This window comes from Vipera ursinii (genome assembly GCF_947247035.1).
Source record: "Vipera ursinii genome assembly, chromosome: 2".
Taxonomy (NCBI): Eukaryota; Metazoa; Chordata; class Lepidosauria; order Squamata; family Viperidae; genus Vipera; species Vipera ursinii.
Window position 1 is genome coordinate 26,316,741 of NC_139513.1, and position 19,541 is coordinate 26,336,281.

Here is a 19,541-nt window from a genome sequence, read left to right on the forward strand (position 1 = left end):
CAAAATATGACTTGTTTGTCCGTTGTAAGAAAGAAAGACTGCACAATATATAGTAATGACCCGCTGACCTTCAGAAGTGAGAAACAGGTTGGTGATCTTTGTATTGTATGAACCAAGGGAAGAAGAACATGTAGGCAACAAAAGATGACAACACTTGAAGAAAATAAACCGTGATTAAGTGTAACAAAGGAGTATTTACTAAAGAATTACATGGAAATTGCTCTGTAATTAAGAATCCATGTTCTTGATCTTAGTTTTGCTGCTAATTCCCTCCTTCCAAGACTTTCCCGTACCTTTGGCATCTTTCCCTTTCAATTTACCCCCAACAGCATGCATGTGCATACGTGATGACATGCACACTTCTTTTTCCCTGTCCCAGCATGACCTACTTTTCAATCCCCCTTAAGGGATTCGTATTGCAGGATCTTCCAGTTCTGTCTGGCCCCAGGCTGTTATCAACCAGCAACTGGCTGCAAGGTCAGAAGAAGTGCAGACTGGCGTTCCATGTCAGAAATGAGAAGTGAAAGGAGTCATCAGACAACTCATCTCTTTTATCTAAAGGACTGGGTTTGCACTTTGCAATAAATCATAGCTTAACCACGGTTTACTGGATAACTGCAAATTGTGAACTCGTTCATTTGAGGCAACCCACCCTGGGTTACAAAATTTCTATTTGGCATTAAGTCCAAAGCAAGCAAATTTCACATGGCTTAGCATGATGCCAAACCCTGAATCAGGATTAAAAATCCACTGGTTGTGTTCATAACAACATATTGTACCCAAACAAATAAATTATAATAGGACAAGATTCATTCGGGAGAAGAGTTGGAGAAATTTCCTGACTGTTAGAACAATTAATCAGTGGAACGACTTGCCTCCAGAAGCTGTGAATGCTCCAACACTGGAAGTTTTTAAGAAGAGATTGGACAACCATTTGTCTGAAATGGAATAGGGTCTCCTGCCTCAGCAGTGGATTGGAGTAGACGGCCTCAAAGGTCCCTTCCAATTCTGTTATTCTTTTATCTTTGATCTGAGGACAGATTGAATTATTTGGAGTTTCTTAATACAGAAGAAAATATGATAAAGGCTGCAGTCGCACAAGGGTTCCCACCAGTGGTGGGATTCAGATATGTGAACAACTGGTTCTCTGTGTGAATGCCGCTTCCAGAAGTCCATTCTGGGCCTGAGCAACAAAAAATTAGCTAAACTGGTGTGAACTGGCTGAATCCCACCACTGGTTCCCACCACAGACTAAACCTGCATTACAAAAATACAATTACTATGTTCTCCACCACATTATGACTTATCTTAACCATCTAATTCACATAAAGGATTAAGTCAACAACTGGATTCCAATAAGAGGCTGAACTTCAAATTACCCAACCCCATTTTGTCTTGCATTATCTACCCATGTGCCTCTCCTGGAATTTCTACAGAATAATCTTGGCCTGTTTGTGCCTTTATGCGAGGCTGTGTACCGAAGGACATAGTTTCAACAATGAACCCATTGTAAATCTACTTTCAGCCCCCATTTTTGCCCGGCTTCAGCCAGGGCACCGAGGGCTGGTGCAACCAGTTTTTCCTATTTTCAGCAGAAGCCAGGTGTGCAAGTTAATTGTCTGGCCATGTGATAACCACACTCCCTTGTCTGGGCAATGTTTCCCACTCAAAGGCAGGTGAACAAAGCAAAAGGAAACAACACAAAATAACTGCTCTTTTTTTAGACTTGCTTGAACTTAACATCAAGGAAAAAAAAAGAATTATTAGGATTGATCTAGAAGCCACAAAATACTTACAGTTTTTGTCGTTTTGCTTAGTCAAACATAAATAAATGGCTGATAACTCAGGTAGCCCTTGACTTACAACGATCTGCGTTCAAATTCGCCGGGACCTGAAAACCTGGCTTTTCGATTTATCAGGCCTGGACTGAAGGGGTTTTAGCTTTTTAATATTGTTTTAATAGTTGGGCTTTAATCAATTTAATTCATTTTAATTTTATATTATCTTTTTATATTGTCTTTTATATGCTGCCCTGTAAACCGCCCTGAGTCCTTTGGGAATAGGGCGGTATAGAAAACTAATTTAATAAATAAATAAATAAATAAATAAATAAATAAATAATTGAGCCAAAAAGTTCCGTTGCTAAGTGAGATATTTGTTAAGTGAGTTTTGGCTCATTGTACAACCTTTTCTTCCACATCTGTTAAGTGAAGCTGGTAAGTTAGGAACACAATTGTTAAGTGAATCTGGCTTCCTCACTTACTTGGTCAGAAGGTCACAAAATGGGATCACACGACCCCAGGACACTGCAACCGTCATAAATATCAGTCAGTTGCCAAGCGTCTGAATTTTGGTCATGTGACCACAGGCAAACTGCAACAGTTGTGTGAAAAATGGTCACAAGTCACTTTTTTCAGTGCCGTTGTAACTTTGTACTGTCACTAACCGAATGGTTGTAACCCAAGGACTACCTGTATTTATAGTGGGAGTTATGCCCCACCCTATTGTCCACAGATGACATGTACGCTATGGCTTAAACATAGGCAATTAAAGGGTGGTTTAAACAATGCCACTAAAATACAGTGCCAGAAACATAAATTCGAAGCTCATTAGCAACACAGCCTTTCAAACAAAACACCTGACTTCCTCAAAACATTCAAAGGTAACCCTCCACTTACAACCCTTCGTTTAGCAACCATCTGAAGTTATACTTGCCGTGAAAAAAATGATTTCTGACTGGTCCTCGCACTGAAAGACCTTGGCAACCTCACCACAGATACGTGATAAAAATTTGAGCACTTGGTACCAGCTTGCATTTACAACAGTTGCAGCATCCTGGGATCATAGGATCACCATTTTCAACCTTCCCAGCCAGTTTTCAACAAGCAAATTCAAGGGGTGGGGGGAGGGAGGGGGAGGGGGGAGGAAGCTGAATTTGCTTAACCACATGAGTCACCTATGAACTGCAGGGATTTGCTTAACCATTGTCACAAAATCAGGCACAACTAACTTAATAACCGCCTTGCTTAGCAACATAAATTCTAGCCCCAAAATTCTGGTTCTGTGGTTGTAAGTCAAGGACTACCTGTATAGCCAAAGCCTCTTTGCACATCCAAAGAGTCCTTAAATTAGCAGAAGTTTATACAGTGGGAGTTAGCATGGCTTTAGCAGACAGTTTCAAAGCTTGGGAACAGCAGATTGTAGTTTTTATTTACTCATCTAATTTTGGTTGAAAGAAAGATTTCTCTTTCAAATATTGATACCTGGGCAGGCTTCTATGTATTTTAAATAGGCTGGCATTTAAATCATTTCCCCCAAATTTAGCCTTTCATGAGTCAACACATTGTTTCTGTTTTCTATCCGGAGTGGAAAGTGTAGATGCATGTCTGATTCAAAATTGATGGTACAAGCCACATTCAGGCTTCGGAGACAAACTGAGCAACATCTCTTAGAAGGTAACAGTATTTATATGCCAGCCTGAGATTTGTTTTGAGAGACTGCTCTTAAAAATGTAACAGATGTCAACTTAGATAGCCTTGGTTAATTATTGGAAAGATGTAACTCTCCTCACCCTGGTCTCATCTTTGGCAATAGAAACTAAACTGCTTGATTTTTAAGCAATGCTAACATGGTTGTTACTTACCTGGTGATTGTCCAAGTATTTTCACAAGTTATGAAGCTAACTCAGGATTTCCAGTTGCAATGAACTGTATATGGGGGAGGGGGATGTGGCAGGAGACACTGGAGCCTACTGGATGAATGATTATCTGAATTTTTTTTATTACTCAACAAGGTAAAGAGGAATAGTGACCTTGCTTCCTGTTTGCTTTCTTTGGATGCACCTGGAGTAAAATTCCACCATTTGCTCAATTCCCATCCAGAAAAAGCAGGATGCAAAAGCAGGTATGATATTTTAAGAGAAAGTGGGTGAGCAATGGGAAGGAAAAAAACAACCCCTACCAATAATTGTCCAATGTTTGAGGGAAGAAAATGTTGAGTGATTGTGAAAGGGCAACAAGCTGTTCCTAGTGCAGGAGTCCCCAATCTTGGCCACTTTATAATGTGTGGACTTCAATTCCCAGAAATCCTCAGCCAGCCGTGCTGGCTGAGGAATTCTGGGAATTGAAGTCCACAAGTCATAAAGTGGCCAAGGTCGGGGACCCCTTTCCTAGTGTATACATTCAGCCACTTCTGGTCACTAAGTGCCCTCTCCCTGAAATGTGGTAAGCCACAGATTTCCTGTAGCCATGAAAGACACAGCCACTTCATCTTCTGCCCTGATCATTTGAATTTCTCTCTGGGCCAAGTAATAATCTAGTTAGTACCTAAATAATGGTTTGTTCCTTTGGTGCCATCCAGAAAGAACATATTTCTCAGCAAGGACTGATAAGTGATGGTTACTTGTCTTTCTAACTGCTTAGCTGCTCTCTCCTTCTGCAGTACTTCATCGTATGTTCATCTTCTCCCTTTGGCAGTGCAGCAGAATTGGGATTTCGCACGGATGTCCAAAGAAAATGAAAAATCTCCTGGCCTTCTGCCTGCTCATTCAGCTTCTCAGTTTGAAGTGGGGGAGGAAATAAATGAACAACACGCAGAAGCTAACAGAATAACAGAGTTGTAAGGGACCTTGAAGGACTTCTAGTCCATGGGTAAGGAACCTCGGCTCTTTTATGACTCATGGACTTCAACTCCCAGAATTCCTGAATCAGGAATTCTGGGAGTTGAAGTCCATGAGTCATAAAAGAGCCGAGGTTGCCTACCCCTGTTCTAGCCCAACCCCCTGTTCAGGTAGGAAACCCTATACCATTTCAGACAAGTCATTGTCCAATCTCTTCTTAAAAATTTCCAGTGTTGGAGCATTTACAACTTTTAGAGGCAAGTTGTTCCACTAATTAATTGCTCTGCCAGGAAATTTCTCCTTAGTTCTAGGTTGCTTGTCTCCTTGATTTGTTTCCATCCATTGCTTCTTGTCCTGCCTTCAGGTGCTTTGAAGAAGAGATTGACCCCCTCTTCTTTGTGGCAACTCCTGAGATATTGGAACATTGCTATTATGTTACCTCTAGTCCTTCTCCTCATTAAACTAGAATACCCAATTCCTGCAACTGTTCTTTATATATTTTAGTCTCTAGACCAGGGGTGTCAAACTCAATTTCATTGAGGGCCGCATCAGCATTGCAGTTGCCCTCAGGGGGCCGGGTGGGTATGGCCAGGGTGGGTGTGGCCTACTAGGTGGGCGTGGCTAAAGTGCATATGGCCTACTGGGTGGGCGTGGCCAGCTCTACATCGTTCACATCAAGGGTGCCTATGGGGGCCTGGGCAGGAGTGGGACAGATCTGAGGGTCTCTGGCAGGAGGAGGGTCTCTGGGGCAGGGCCAAGGCAGTGGGGGCCGTTCCCTCACTGCTTCCAGGATGGCTTCGTGAGCCACATGAAACCGCTTCGCGGGCCGGATCTGGCCCCCGGGCCTTGTGTTTGACATGTCTGCTCTAGACTCACCTTTGTTGTTCTTCTCTGCACTCTTTCAAGAGTTTCAACATCTTTTTTACATTGTGGCAACCAAAACTGGATGCAGTATTCCAAGTGTAGTCTTATCAAAGCATTATAAAGTGGTATTAATACTTCATTAATGCTTCTATCCCTCTGTTAATGCAATGAATGTATGAACCTTTATTGTCAAAGTACAACCATGTATACATTGAGATTGGCTGAGCCTCCCTTCGTTCCCCCTCCCCTGCTTTTTTGGCAGCTGCAGCACACTGCTGGCTTATATTTAAGTGATTGTCCACTAAGACTCCAACATCCCTCTTACAGAGGGGTCTTTTTCCTCTCTTGGTATAAAGTTCAGGCTGGGTGATTCCAATCATCATTACTCATATTACCCAGAATGGCAGCTCTGGAGGGTGAGTGAAGAAACTGGCTGTCCACACTCTGGCCATCCATAGTTCAAGGATGATCATTTTCTCAGTTGAAACATTTTTCAGGGTTTGCACAACACATTAAACCACAGGCTGATCACAAGGGATGGATTTGCAGAGCATGCTAAATAAAATGCGGATGGCTGAGTTCACACAACAGATGCAGTCTCTTGTGCAAATTCAGCTTCCCACTGGCTGAGGAATTCTGGGAGTTGAAGTCCACAAGTCATAAAAGGACCAAGTTTGAAGACCCCTGTTTTATAGGCTGTCAGCGCTTCAGAGAACCGCCTTTCAGATATGTTGGACTGCAACCAGTGGTGGGATTCAAATACGTGAACAACCGGTTCTCTGTGTGGATGCTGCTTCCGGAAGTCCATTCTGGGCCCGGACAAGAAAAAATAGCTACCAGTTCTGCCGAAGTGGTGCGAACCGGCTGAATCCCACCACTGACTACAACAACAACTACCGCCGCCACCCCACCCCCATAATCCCCAGCCTGCTCCTGGAAATCCACGTGGAACCTTAACCATTCAAAGCGAACCGAGCCCCACTACGGGCGCAGATAATAGTTGTCATCTAAGGATCTGGCCGGTCCATTGGTCACAAAGCGATGACGAAAGGAGCACGTTGTCATTTCATTGGTCGAGAGGCGAGAGAAGTGGCCAATAGGTGAACAGAGCGCCGGCAGCTGTAAGGAATGGAGTCGCAATCGCCCGATTCGGACGCGAGCGTCGATGAGTCTCTCTTTGCTCTCTTGCTGGATCTGGGGATTCCGGAGGCTGCAGCGCGGAGGGTGGGTCGTCTTTATCAGTGGATCGGAATCAGGCGTGGGTTGGGATCCATTCCGTCTGGTTTATTTCTTCCTGCAATTTCCCCTCTTTCCTTGCCTCCAGGCTCTGGCGCTGACCGGTGGTCATTCTGCTGAAGCGGCGGCGCAGCTTTACTTCAGCAGCGGTCTCGATTCCCAGGTATCTATTTACAATCTGGATTTCCGTTTCTGACCCAGTTAAAAAATCAGTTTCTGGCCTAGCTCCTTTTTTAATGTATGCATCATCAGGCTAGGGCTTGGAACGCGATCAGCAAGCCTATCCTACAAATAATTTGACAGCGTTTTGGATAATGGTCAATTGCTTTTATTTACGCCCTGCTTTGCTACCCGGAGGCAGAAATATTTTCCTTCGGGAGATAATAGATCTAAAAAGGATTCATATATTTGTAGGGATATCAAAAACTCTGAATTACAAACCTTTAATGGAATGGGGGAGGAGGATAGTCTATGTATTGGTGCATTTCCAGAACTGTATGGGTGATAATTTGTAGTAGCAAAGCAGCAAAAGTCTAGTGGCACCTGAAAGATGAACATATTTATGACAGTATCAAATTTTCAAAATGTGGTGAAATATGCATCTGCAAGTCTGTCCCACACTTTAAAACTAAGTATACTTATAATTTAATTGTCTAAATTTCTTCATAGAATTATAAATCACCTGAGTATTTATGATGTATATTGAAGAGTATATGGATGATGCTGTTCACTAGGGAGGAAAACATGTTTCTTAGATGTTAGGAAATAAATGATTTGAAATGTAGATCAAGGTTTGAATTGCACACATATTCTGATTAAAGGACTATATCATTGTACATGCTTATTTACATAACAACACAATTACACAGACTTAAACTTAGTTTAAATGTCAAAATTCAGTCTTGCTTCCACCAGGAAATCTGCGGCCTCTCAATTTTTCAGAATGTCACCTAGTTTTTTACAGAAGCAAAGCTATGTGCAATTATTCCAAAACCAAATCAGGATTCAGAAATACGAAGGCCTTTTTTTAAAAAGGACTGGAATTAAATATTCCTTGAGAATCATCTGTTCTTCCTGAAGTGGCAGGAAATACTTCTCCCTGTCCCCTGGAAATGTTTATGATTCGGAATAATTATATAGATGGACTGTAATCATACAGACTGCAAGAGTGCAGCAAATGTGATATGCACATTAACTGCTTGAAACCTATAAATTACAGACATGATACTATTTATGAATAGTGTAATTTATTATATAAGCCTCAAGCAGATTTTTGTTGGTGTGAACAAACCTTTTAGCAACTCCAACCTAGAAAGTCCCTGAAGTTGGGAGAAAGCATGCTGTAAACCAACCCTTTCCCATTGTCTCAACTTCCACTTGGATATTGTTCACTGTTGTGCAGTGACTGTATGGTGTGTACTGTAGTGACTGAATGTTTGGAATTAAGGACAAGAATGATCATAAACCATTAATGGAATGCAAGGGGAGAACATCTTGGAATATAACCAGTTCATAAATAGAATTTTTCTATTGTGGTGTACAAGATTAATAACATTGTAGTAGTGGCATCTATTTTGCTGATGGGGAGGGCAGAATACAGTTAGTCCTTGACTTACAACAGTTTATTTAATGACTGTTCAAAGGTATGACGACGGTACTGAAAAAAGTGAGTTATGATCATTTTTCACACATACGGCTATTGCAGCATCCTGATGGTCACATGATCAAAATTCAGATGCTAGGCAACTGACTCATTTATGATGGCTTCGGTTTCCCAGGGTCAGGCGATCATGTTTTGCAACTTTCCAACAAGGTCAATGGGGAAGCCAGATTCACTTAAGAACTGTGTTGCTAACTTAACTGCAACAATTCACTTAACAACTATGGCAAGGAAACATCATAAAATGGGGCAAAACTCAACAACTGTCTTGCTTAGCAACAGAAATTTTGGGCTCAGTTGTGGTCGTAAGTTGAGGACCACCTCTACTTCCTATTGTTCTTTTAAGAAACCCAAAGTAGTGCCCATCATTATTTTTTGTTCCTCCGCCCATTATCCAACTGATCTATGAATAAGGTAGACATAGAGCTGGTGATTGGCCAAGGATTATCCTATGAACTTCATGGATGACCAAAGATTTAAACTTGGGTGTCCCCAGTCGTAGTCTGACCCTTTTAATATCCCTCCTGTGTGATTTCATATATACTTCATTAAACAGAAAACTTTATTGCTGTCAAACTGTCTTTTCCAGGATGAAGATGAGGCACAGGGCAGTGATGTCAATCTTCTCCCAAGCAGACACCACAAGATGGTCTTTGTGGTAAACATGGAACTCTCCATGGGAATTGGAAAGGTAAACGCTTCAGGTTATTATTGCCTCCTAGTCTTTTAAACTGAGCCTAATTTTTTACCTGATTTCGTTACTGAGGGGCAGATCCAGGGCTGAAACCAATAGTCATCTAGAACAGGGGTAGGCAACCTTGGCTCTTTTATGACTCGTGGACTTCAACTCCCAGAATTCCTGAGCCAGCATGGCTCAGCTTGGAAACCTCTCCCTTTCCTCTCAGCATGGCTGGCTCAGGAATTCTGGGAGTTGAAGTCCACGAGTCATCAAAGAGCCGAGGTTGCCTACCTTTGATCTAGAGAATCATTCTATAACTTGAAAAGCTTTTGAAAAGCTTAGTCCGTTTTGTTCTGATATGATAAATGTAAAAACTGTGGCTCAGTAACAAGTGTGAATAATGGGTACGTAAGTCCTCTGAGTACAGGCAATCCACAGTACTCAGTCTGCCTAAACTCCACATTAAGATTGTCCAACTTAAAAACAACCCTTAGTTACAAGCAGGCTGCTTATTACGAAAAGCGGCAGACAGCATTGTCCTCCTTCTAGCACCAAAGCCAGGCAGCGCTTTCAGGAATTGCTGAAGTCACACATTTTTAACATACAAGCTAGGTTCATCGGTTTCTGAAAACAGCCCGTGGCTTTCAGTGGTTCATCAGTTCAAGAAAGGACAGTGTTGCCCACCATTTTCAGTAATAACCCAGTCCATTTGTAGATACAGGTTGTCCTCGACTTACAACCACAACTGACCCCAAAATTTCCATGGCTAAGCGAGGTAGTTGTTAAGTGAATTTTTCCCCTTCGTACGACCTTTCTTGCCACAGTTAAGAGAATCACTGCAGCTGTGAAGTTAGTAACGTGGTTGTTAAGTGAATCTGGCTCCCCCGTTGACCTCTGCATGTCAGAAGGTTGCAAAAGGTGGCCACGTGACCCTGGGAGTCACTGCAACCAATGTAAATACAGGCCAGTGGCCAAGCGTCTGAATTTTGATCACGTGGCCGTGGAGATGCTGCAACAGTCATGAGTGTGAAAAGCAGTTGTAAATCACTTTTTTTCAATGATGCCGTATCTTCAGTTACTAAATGAATGGTTGTGTGGTGAAGACTACCTGTATGAGTTCCAGTTTAAATACAAATTCCGGCTGATGACACACTTAGGGAATGGATCATCTTCTTAAACCAGAACTGCCTGTACTGTTGATCTATGTTTACAAGATGAATTTGGTCTGGATTTGTAACTAGACTACTACATATAACTTGCAGGTAATGAATGAGTCCTTCCCTAGGGATATTGCAATAGCACTAAGACTTATATACTGCCCCATAGTGCTTTATAGCACTCTCTCGACAGTTTACAACAGACCTGTCAAACACAAGGCCCGGGGGCCAGATCCGGCCCGCGAAGTGGTTTCATGTGGCCCACGAAGCCATCCTGGAAACAGCGAGGGAACGGCCCCCACTGCCTTGGCCCTGGCCCAGAGACCTTCCTTCTGCCAGAGACCCTCAGATCTGTCCCACTCCAGCCCAGGCCCCCATAGGCACCCTTGATGCGAACGATGTAGAGCTGGCCACGCCCACCCAGTAGGCCATACGCACTCTAGCCACGCCCACCCAGTAGGCCACACCCACCCAGGCCATACCTACCCAGTCCCCTGAGGGCAACCGCAATGCTGATGCGGCCCTCAATGAAATTGAGTTTGACACCCCTGGTTTACAGTGTAGAAGCATTATTTGCCTATTGCCCCCAACAATCTGGATCCTCATTTTACCAACCTTGGAAGGATGGACGACTGAGTCACCCTTGAGCCATGTCAGGATTAAACTCCAGACTGTGGCTGAGTTTGCCTGCAATATTGCCGTCTAACCACCGCTCACTAGGGGCAGCAGAATCATTTCAGCAGAAGCAAGACAAAATGTTGTTCTCCCTAATTTGGAGTCTTTTCCTCCACAGATTGCTGCTCAGGTGGGGCATGCAGCCATTGGCTTGTTCCAGCTGGTGCATGAAAAGCCAAGTCAGAGGGACATGATGAACCAATGGGATGAGCATGGGTAAGGAAATGAGAGTTGGCCATCTTTTCCGGGATTCTGTTAAACTTAGTTGCTTAATTATATATATATGTGTTAAGTATTTGTCAAGGCTTTTTGAATGCACCTTGCTAATTAACTCTTTTTTTCCCTGCTTTGGCCTGACCCAAGGCTTATCCACAGGATATAGTCAACTTATGACAGCTCATTATTTGTGTAAATTATTCAAATTGTTAATAAAGAATTTGGGAGGCTGAGATGATCATTTCGAACTTCTTATGTTCTCATCAGTCAGTCATACCCTTTATCTGAGATTCGAACCTGGGCTATATATATATTGCGTTGGTTTATATTCAGTTTGTACACAAGATGGAAAGCTTTTGTTTTACAAACTACAACAGCTGGCTTCCCGTAAGATGCAGCTAAACCAAAAGCAAATAAACCACTTAATGGCTTAGTGTGTTGCAGTAAACCACTAAACTGAATGAGCAGAGTTTAGGATTAAGCAACTTAAATTTCCAACTGGATAAGTACACATGATGTGCTAAAGCTGATACCAAGGTAATAAAATAGTGTATCTGTGTTAATTTAATATAATAGGATGTCTGGCTGGGGAATTCTGGGAGTTGAAGTCCACACATCTTTTAATTTGCTGAGGTTGAGAAACACTGCTGTAGGCTATAAAGAATCCTGAAAGTGTGTCCAAAATTTTCTGTCTCATTTCATGCTAAAGAAAATCAAGACAGAGTTATTTTGAGCTTTTTTTATTTGCTTCAATTCCTGGACCATATGACCTTTTCTACAATTAATGGTTATTTCATACTTTCCCCAAGGCCATCTCTTAATTCCTTTATATTATACAAATTAGGGTGCAAACAAACCATGACTTCGGGCAATATGGAATTCTTTAGCTTCAAGGTCTAGGCCAGAAATCCAAAAGGGATTCTTTTATATTCAATCTCAGTTCTGTTATAAATGAAGCTTGGTTAGGGGATGAATCCTCTGTCACCTTTCTGATTTTATTTATTATTCTATTTATTCTGATACAATAATGCATCTTGGTTGCACAGTGGTTAGAATGCAGTATTGCAGACTAATTCTGCAGACTGCCGACTGCCAGCAGTTCGATTCTCACCGGCTCAACATTGACTCAGCCTTCCATCCTTCTGAGGTTGGTAAAATGAGTACCTACGTTGTTGGGGGCAATATGCTGACTCTGTAAACCGTTCAGAGAGGGCTGTAAAACACTATGAAGCGGTATATAAGTCTAATGCAATGCTGTTTACCTTGGGTTAGTATGTGGTATAAGCCCAGCTATTTTAGTTTGTAAACCATGATTTACAGCAAACATTGTGTGAATTAAAGTCAGTTATGTTCATTGATAAAATTTGATTCAATGGGTTATAAGAACTTTTAAGGTGGCACTTTTAACTTCTGTGGCCTTGTAGGGGCTGGGGCTGGTAAAGTGGTAAGCCCCATTTGAGGACCTCTTTTGGGGGGGATCTAAGGACAAAATTAGTTTTGTAAACCTTTCAGTGGGCCCTTAAATCAGCTTGACTCTTGGGAAAAGTGGTTTAAGAGATGAAAGGGCTTCAAGATGGTTTAAGCCCCATATAAAGGTTTAAGATCCAGAGATTTGCCTTTCCTAATCCAGGGGTGGCCGAATGGAACAACTCGCCATAACCAACTTGCCACAGCCGTCTTGCCACAGCCAATTCGCTGTGGGACAACTCTCCGTGGCCATCTCCCCATGGGCAACTCGTCACAGGACAGTTCAGCAATTCAGTGTAATTATTTGAAATAATTAAAAACATTATTTTAATTTTTGTCATTCACGTTTCATTTTTGGCATCCTTTCTTCAGTGATCCTATCCCACCATTTCTTCGACATTAGAATAACTCTTGTCCCAGGGCGAGTTGGCCGTGGTGAGTTGTCCTAGATCCCAAATGTAGTGGAGGGGCCTTCTTCTCTGGTTTGTTTACTATGGTGGTTGGTTCATACATCACGCTAAGTCGTTAATGAACCTTTAAAACCCAGTTTACATAAAATGCTCCAATCCATTTGTCTGGAAGATAATGGGTTGCTTTTGCCAGTCAAAAGGTATAGACTTCAGCATACTGTATATATATACATATATATAAGTCTTTGTCCGATGGTGTTTATAATTTGTTTCCGTTAGACTCATAGCCAAGCAGACAATGTGTAGGTCTTACCATGAAGTATGCTTTGCCCTTCTTAGTGCAAAGAAAGTTGTACTTCAAGGAGCCAACACAGACCAGTTGCTGGAACTGCACGCGCTTGCCCTGAGTCTAGAATTGCCAACATACCTAGTGCAAGATGCCGGAAGGACACAGGTAAATCAGTTATTCTGGGGGGGGGGAAAGTAACTCCAAAGGTGTCTCCTCCTGAGCCAAGCAAACCGCTGGCTCTGGCGCTCCAAAGGGAGGGTTAGAATTCGTGCCGTAGTTTATGAGTCGTGCAGTCAGAGAACATTTTCAGAACTCGAGAGGGAAAAAAGCTTGAAGCTTTTTGCCTGTTTGATTAGAAAGTCTCTCTTGAGAAATACAGGTAGTCCTCACCTTACGACCCGTTGCTTAGCAACAGTTCCAAATTACGACATACCTTCCCCCCCCCCAAAAAAAGCTTACAACCCAGTTCTGAAGTTACATCACGTTCTGAAGTTACATTGCCTCCGCCCTGTGCGTTCCCACAGAGAGGGCCTCCTCAGGGTGCCACTGGTCAAAGAGTGTCGACTGGTGGCCCCCAGGGGGAGATCCTTCTCTGTGGGCGCCCCGGAGCTATGGAATCAGCTACCGGTTGAGCTCCGGATGGCGCCCGACCTTCGCTCCTTTCGCCGCAAGCTAAAAACATACTTCTTTGAACAAGCTGGCCTGGCCTGATGAGGGGATTGGGGGGGTTGTATTGTTTTTACTGGGTTTTTAAGATGTATTTTAATATGGGCATTTATTTAATCTTGTTTTAACTTTTGTAATTTTGTATTTTTATTCTTGCCCTGTTCACCGCCCTGAGTCCTTCGGGAGAAGGGCGGTATAGAAATATTATTAAATTAAAAATTAAATTAAACTGCTACTAGTCTGCATTTATGGTATCCCTTAGTCATGGGACCGTAATTTACTTTTCCACAGAAACCAGTGTTTACTTTTGATTTCCACCAAAAAAAAAGCCCGTTGTGAGCATTGAGCTTCCTCCTTAACCACTACCTCAAAAAAGGGTTGTAAAATCAGGTCCTGTCATAGGATGACCTGCTTTATGACCATCGTGTCTTAACAACTCTAATTGCCAGATTCCATTGTGGTCATAAGTCGAGGATTCCCTGTATGTACAGTGTAAGGTTTCTCCTAAACAGAGATGTTTTGACACTTATTTATCTAAAAGACTTATCTGGCCACCCTATCTTAAAAACAAAGAAACAAAACTCTGGCTTTATACAAGTCTTGTGAACTGCCCGAACTTAGAAACAAAAACCTGGCACTTGATTATTAGTTATATTTCAGTTTTTTTTAAAAAAAAATGTATATCGCTTTCTAGTATAATTACCTTAGACCTCAGCATTTTATTGCCATCGTTGAACAAGAATGAAAACACAATAGTTCAGCTCTTATTTGTGCATTTGAAAGCAACTGTCTACTAGTTCAGGGGTAGGCAACCTCGGCTCTTTTATGACTCATGGACTTCAACTCCCAGAATTCCTGAGTCAGCATAGCTGAAGTCCATGAGTCATAAAAGAGCCGAGGTTGCCTACCCCTGTACTAGTTGATATTGAAAACCAAATGTGATGTAATACAGTAGACTGGATTCCCGGGAGGGGAGGAGAGCATTCCAGAGAAATGAGAGACAGCTGCAGTCCAGATACTTCGTGTGAGAGAAAGACGGTGAAGGCAGTCCCTCCCTAATAGTTCTCAGAATATTTTATAGATGCAGATAGTACAATGCTTCGCTTTGGCAAGATTCTGTCTTGAGGTGTGGAACAATAATAATAATAATAATAATAATAATAATTTTATTTATATACCGCCCTTCTCCCGAAGGACTCAGGGCGGTGAACAGGGCAAATATATAAAAATACAAAAATACAAAAGTTAAAAAGAATTAAATACAATGCCCAAACTAAAACAGTAAATACATATATTAAAAAACAACAGAATTCAGCTTGGAAGAATCATCACGTCTCTTTCTTGGTTTGGGGGCCTGACACCAAATCTAACATCAGTTGTCTTGTCTCCAGCCTTGACATCCTATGTCCCTAACACAGGGGTGTCAAAACTGCTGGCCCGCGGGCCAGACGCATCATGACAAAACCATGCCCACCCCATTGCCGGCAAGGGGAAAAAAAGCTTTGATATGTTGCGCAACGTCACGTGACGTCATGAGTTTGACATGTCTGCCCTCCTAACAGAACAATCCGCTGGTGGAACGACTTGCCTTCAGAAGGTGTGTGTGCTCCGACACTGGAGGTTTTTAAGAAAGTGGACAACCATTTGTCTGAAATGTGTAGGGTTTCCTGCCTGAGCCAGGTGGGTGGGACTAGATGAACTCCAAGGCCCCTTCCAACTCTGTTCTTCTGTTATTTTGCCCTCCTCAAAAATAACAAAAGTAAAACAAATACTTAAGTGGAGCTGGATTTCAAAACTTTTTTAAAAGAGGTTTCTTTTCACCTTGAAATACCATTAACCTCTTGAGGATCTATGAGTAAGCCACGGTGCCGAAGAAACCGATTTGGGTGTTTTTCCATTCCTTTCCCTCCCCCAAATTATCCACATTCATCAGTATTTGTAACTGAAGTACTGAATAACATCAAAATGATTTTCCACTATTGGCCTCCAGTATCCCCTTTTACAGGGATATTTCAGTAAGAATTGCGTTACATCACCACCACCCCCCAAATTCATTTACGTACCAGTGTAAATCAGCCAAGACTCATCCCAAAGATGCTTTTTCCAAAAGGCAACTGGACCTCCTTGTTGTTGTTTTTTTCTTTGAAAACATTTCACTTCTGATGCAAGAAGCTTCTTCCTTTCTTCAGAAAAACCAAGAACGTCCAGCTGGACTTTTGGAAAAAACATCTTTGGGACAATCGTGACAGGGACGATTTGAGAATCTCCATAGACATTCAGCCAAGTCATCATGGACTTCAACTCCCAGAATTCCTGAGCCAGCTTGGCTGGCTCAGGAATTCTGGGAGTTGAAGTCCATGAATCATAAAAGAGCCGAGGTTGCCTACCCCCTGCGCTAAGAGAAGCCGACAAAGGAGAATGTTTGTAACTGAGGAGTCCTTGGTGCTCTCTGAACTTGTTTTCTTGCAGACGTTTCATTAATTAACATTCAGCACCGATGACGTTATCTAGTTTGGATAATGAAACGTCTACAAGAAAACAACCAAGCTCAGAGAGCACAAAGAGAAGCTACATCTATTCTGAACTCTCATTCATCTTGCATCTATCCCTAATGAGAAACAAATATCTTTTTCTTAGGTCCCGGCTGGGTCACAGACAGTCCTTGCCATCATGGGAGACGAAGAGCTGGTGAACCAGGTGACTGGGCAGCTAAAACTGCTGAACTGAGATGTTGTGAAATTTGGCTGCCTGTGGGATCCTTGGAGAGCCTAAGCCATCTCCTCCTCTGCCAACAACTCAAGAAACCACCGGAGCAGAACAGAAGCCCCCCCGAGAGACAGCTCTCCTTCGTAAGAGGAGCTTTCTTCTAGACAAAGGAAGCGATAGTTCTCCTGATCCAGATTTCTAATGGACTCTCAAGTGGGTCTGACCCCATTTATAAGCAAGCTGCTCTCTGTCACAAGTAACGCTTAGGCATTTTCAGTTGAGGGGGAAACTGCAAGGATCCTCCAAGGTTGCCTTGCCCTTCAGATATATTCACATAATCCATTAACCCCAGTCAAGTGTGCTCAACCCCCCCTCTTCCCCAAGCGAGGAAAGTGCTGGTTACTCTAGTATAAATTCTCACACCATTTGGATATCTTGTGCCAAGAGTATATCACTCTCTTTTTTTTTCCCTGTGATGTGAAAAGGAACAAAAGCGTTGCAGTCTTTGAGAGCTTCATCCGACTTACCTGCTAGGACTTCTCTTCAATAGAGGCAAAGGCTGGTTGTTCCTGTTTAGAAGGCTGTAACTTCTCTGTTTAGCTAGTGTATATTGTAATTGGTGGTGTCTGTATCTTATTTTTAACTTCCACAAGTGGGCCGTGTCTTGCTTTATGATGTCCTTTGTGTCAAGTTTCTCAGTGGCTTTGAAAAACTGGATTTTCAAAGCAGCGCTAATCCTGTTCAGACATATTTCCCTTAATAGCTGAATTAAATTGCAGTAGTAGTCATTGTGAAAAAATGTTCAGCAACATGAAGGTCTAGGTTTTCCCATCTTAAAACAGCTTTTTAATGTTTGCGTCTTTGTTCTCAGAATATTAAGAACAAGAAAAAGCCAAGATTATGTAGCAGATCTGTGACAGTGTCTTTTTCTATATCTTTGTTAACGTGATAACGTTACGTTCCGGGCTTTTTCAATGCTGGTCCAATAACTCCTTTCTTTGCCAGTACTAATTTTTACATTGATCCCAAGAGTGGTAATTCTAGATTTATGTGACTGACACTGGGAATAACTGGAGAATTTCAAGAAAACCCAAATTCTGTAACATTAGCTTTTAAGAAATGAGTGATATTGACCAAGTAGCAGCTAACGTGATGCGTTCTGTCATAGTTAAAAGATTTTCTCTCTGGCAGAGCTCTTGTAGCTTTTAAGCACTGGGCCATCTGAAATTTAATACTTGCCATATTTCCACCCATTTGTAGAAAACTAAGGGAATTTTTGTGTTTGTTAACTCCCCCAGCTATTACTGTCAATACAGGCCATGCATTTTGTGGTTGATGCCTTGCACTCTTTTAGTGCATGCCGATGAAATAGTTGTGTGCAGGTGATGAAATCTGTCCAATTTGCTGTACAAGTGGCTCAGAAAATTAAGAGACCGACGCCTCTAAATCCAAGCTCCACTTGAATAGCTTTTAACTATGAAGTAGCATCAGTGATTGGTGATGGATTAGTCAGAGCCCCAGGCACACAGGGGCATTGATCAATTGGCATCAGCTTGCAATCAGATCGTTTTGAAGGCCAGACCATCTGTTGCTTACAGGAATAGCGTCATCGAGAGCTGCACAAATATCCCATTTGGATAAGTCTGATTTTTTTTTTGCTGCCTTTGCACTTGTCCTTCAATACACGCCATAGTACTGTCACTTGGCCCATTACCCTGGCCTTTTTTTTTTTTGAGTATTATGGAGCCTGGAGCCCTTGAAGAAGGGGGCGGTTCCCTTTTTCTTTCCTCCAATGGCAGTGTTTGTTAGGCACTCTCTCTAACTGTGCCACTGAAGTCAAGTATTTTGCCACACAATGACACATATTATTGGCAGGAGCCCATATGGTAGACCAACAGGGAAGACAAAAAAAAAAGCTGCAAGTAGGTTAAGAGCCTCTTGAAATAAAAGACATGATGTTTATGGCTGAATCATAAACCCCCTGATGGTCTGGAGTGACTTGTAAGAGCAAGTCCTGCTGGTAGGTGTGCAATTTATTAAGTTTATGTAGCTACAAAGTAAAGAAACAAATCGCCTCGGCTATTTTAAGGCCGGTGAAGCTGGGAAAGGAGGTGGCATGTTCTCTTTGCTTTGCCTTTTGTGTTCCAAAGCATCAACTGGTTCAGGAAAGCGCAAATGAGCTGCCAGTTAGAAGAATGTAAAGACTGTGCAAAGAGTGAGGCAAAATCAGTGACATTTACTCCAATCGTAAGATTTGTCTAACAACCCATTCATACTTCATATTTTCTTACGAGCCAACGCTATGGAGCGTTTGTAGAATCTGATGTTGTGTGAGAGGGAATCCCACTTAAATCAGTACAGCTCACCTCCATGCACACTCAAGTAGAACTGTGATGGCTGTTGTTACAAACTAGTCCTTCTCTCTCTATCGCAGGGGTAGGCAACCTTGGCTCTTTGATGACTCGTGGACTTCAACTCCCAGAATTCCTGAGCCAGCATGGCTCAGCTTGGAAACCTCTCTTTCCCCCCTCAGCATGACTGGCTCAGGAATTCTGGGAGTTGAAGTCCACACGTCATAAAAGAGCCAAGGTTGCCTACCCCTGCCCTATTGTTTGCCGCCTCTTCCTGCAAGAGGCTGAACTTAATCCTGCCCCCTTAACATCAGGGTGGTGTATAGCAGAGGTCCCCAACCTTTTGGGCACCAGGGACCGGTTACGTGGAGAGAGGTTTTTCCATGGACCGGAAGGGGCATGGTTTTGGGTGCTGCCAGCATCCTGTGGATGGGGCTTTGTGTGGACCGGTTGCTGGCATGCCACAGACTGGTACTGGTCCACGGACCGGAGGTTGGGGACCCCTGGTGTATAGGAACTACTCGAGCAATCTCCCTTTAAAAAAGGT

The 19,541-nt window shown here is 42.6% G+C and overlaps 1 protein-coding gene across 1 annotated transcript; it reads left to right on the top strand.

The window, feature by feature from the left end:
* The first annotated feature begins 6,591 nt into the window (after positions 1–6,591).
* On the top strand, positions 6,592–18,545 carry LOC310636342 (putative peptidyl-tRNA hydrolase 2). Its single transcript, XM_083356092.1, has 6 exons — positions 6,592–6,706; positions 6,807–6,881; positions 8,968–9,069; positions 11,008–11,105; positions 13,322–13,436; positions 16,575–18,545. Exons 1-6 carry the CDS (start codon positions 6,611–6,613, stop codon positions 16,662–16,664), a joined length of 576 nt encoding a protein of 191 aa, XP_083212218.1. The 5' UTR covers positions 6,592–6,610; the 3' UTR covers positions 16,665–18,545.
* Positions 18,546–19,541: the final 996 nt, after the last annotated feature.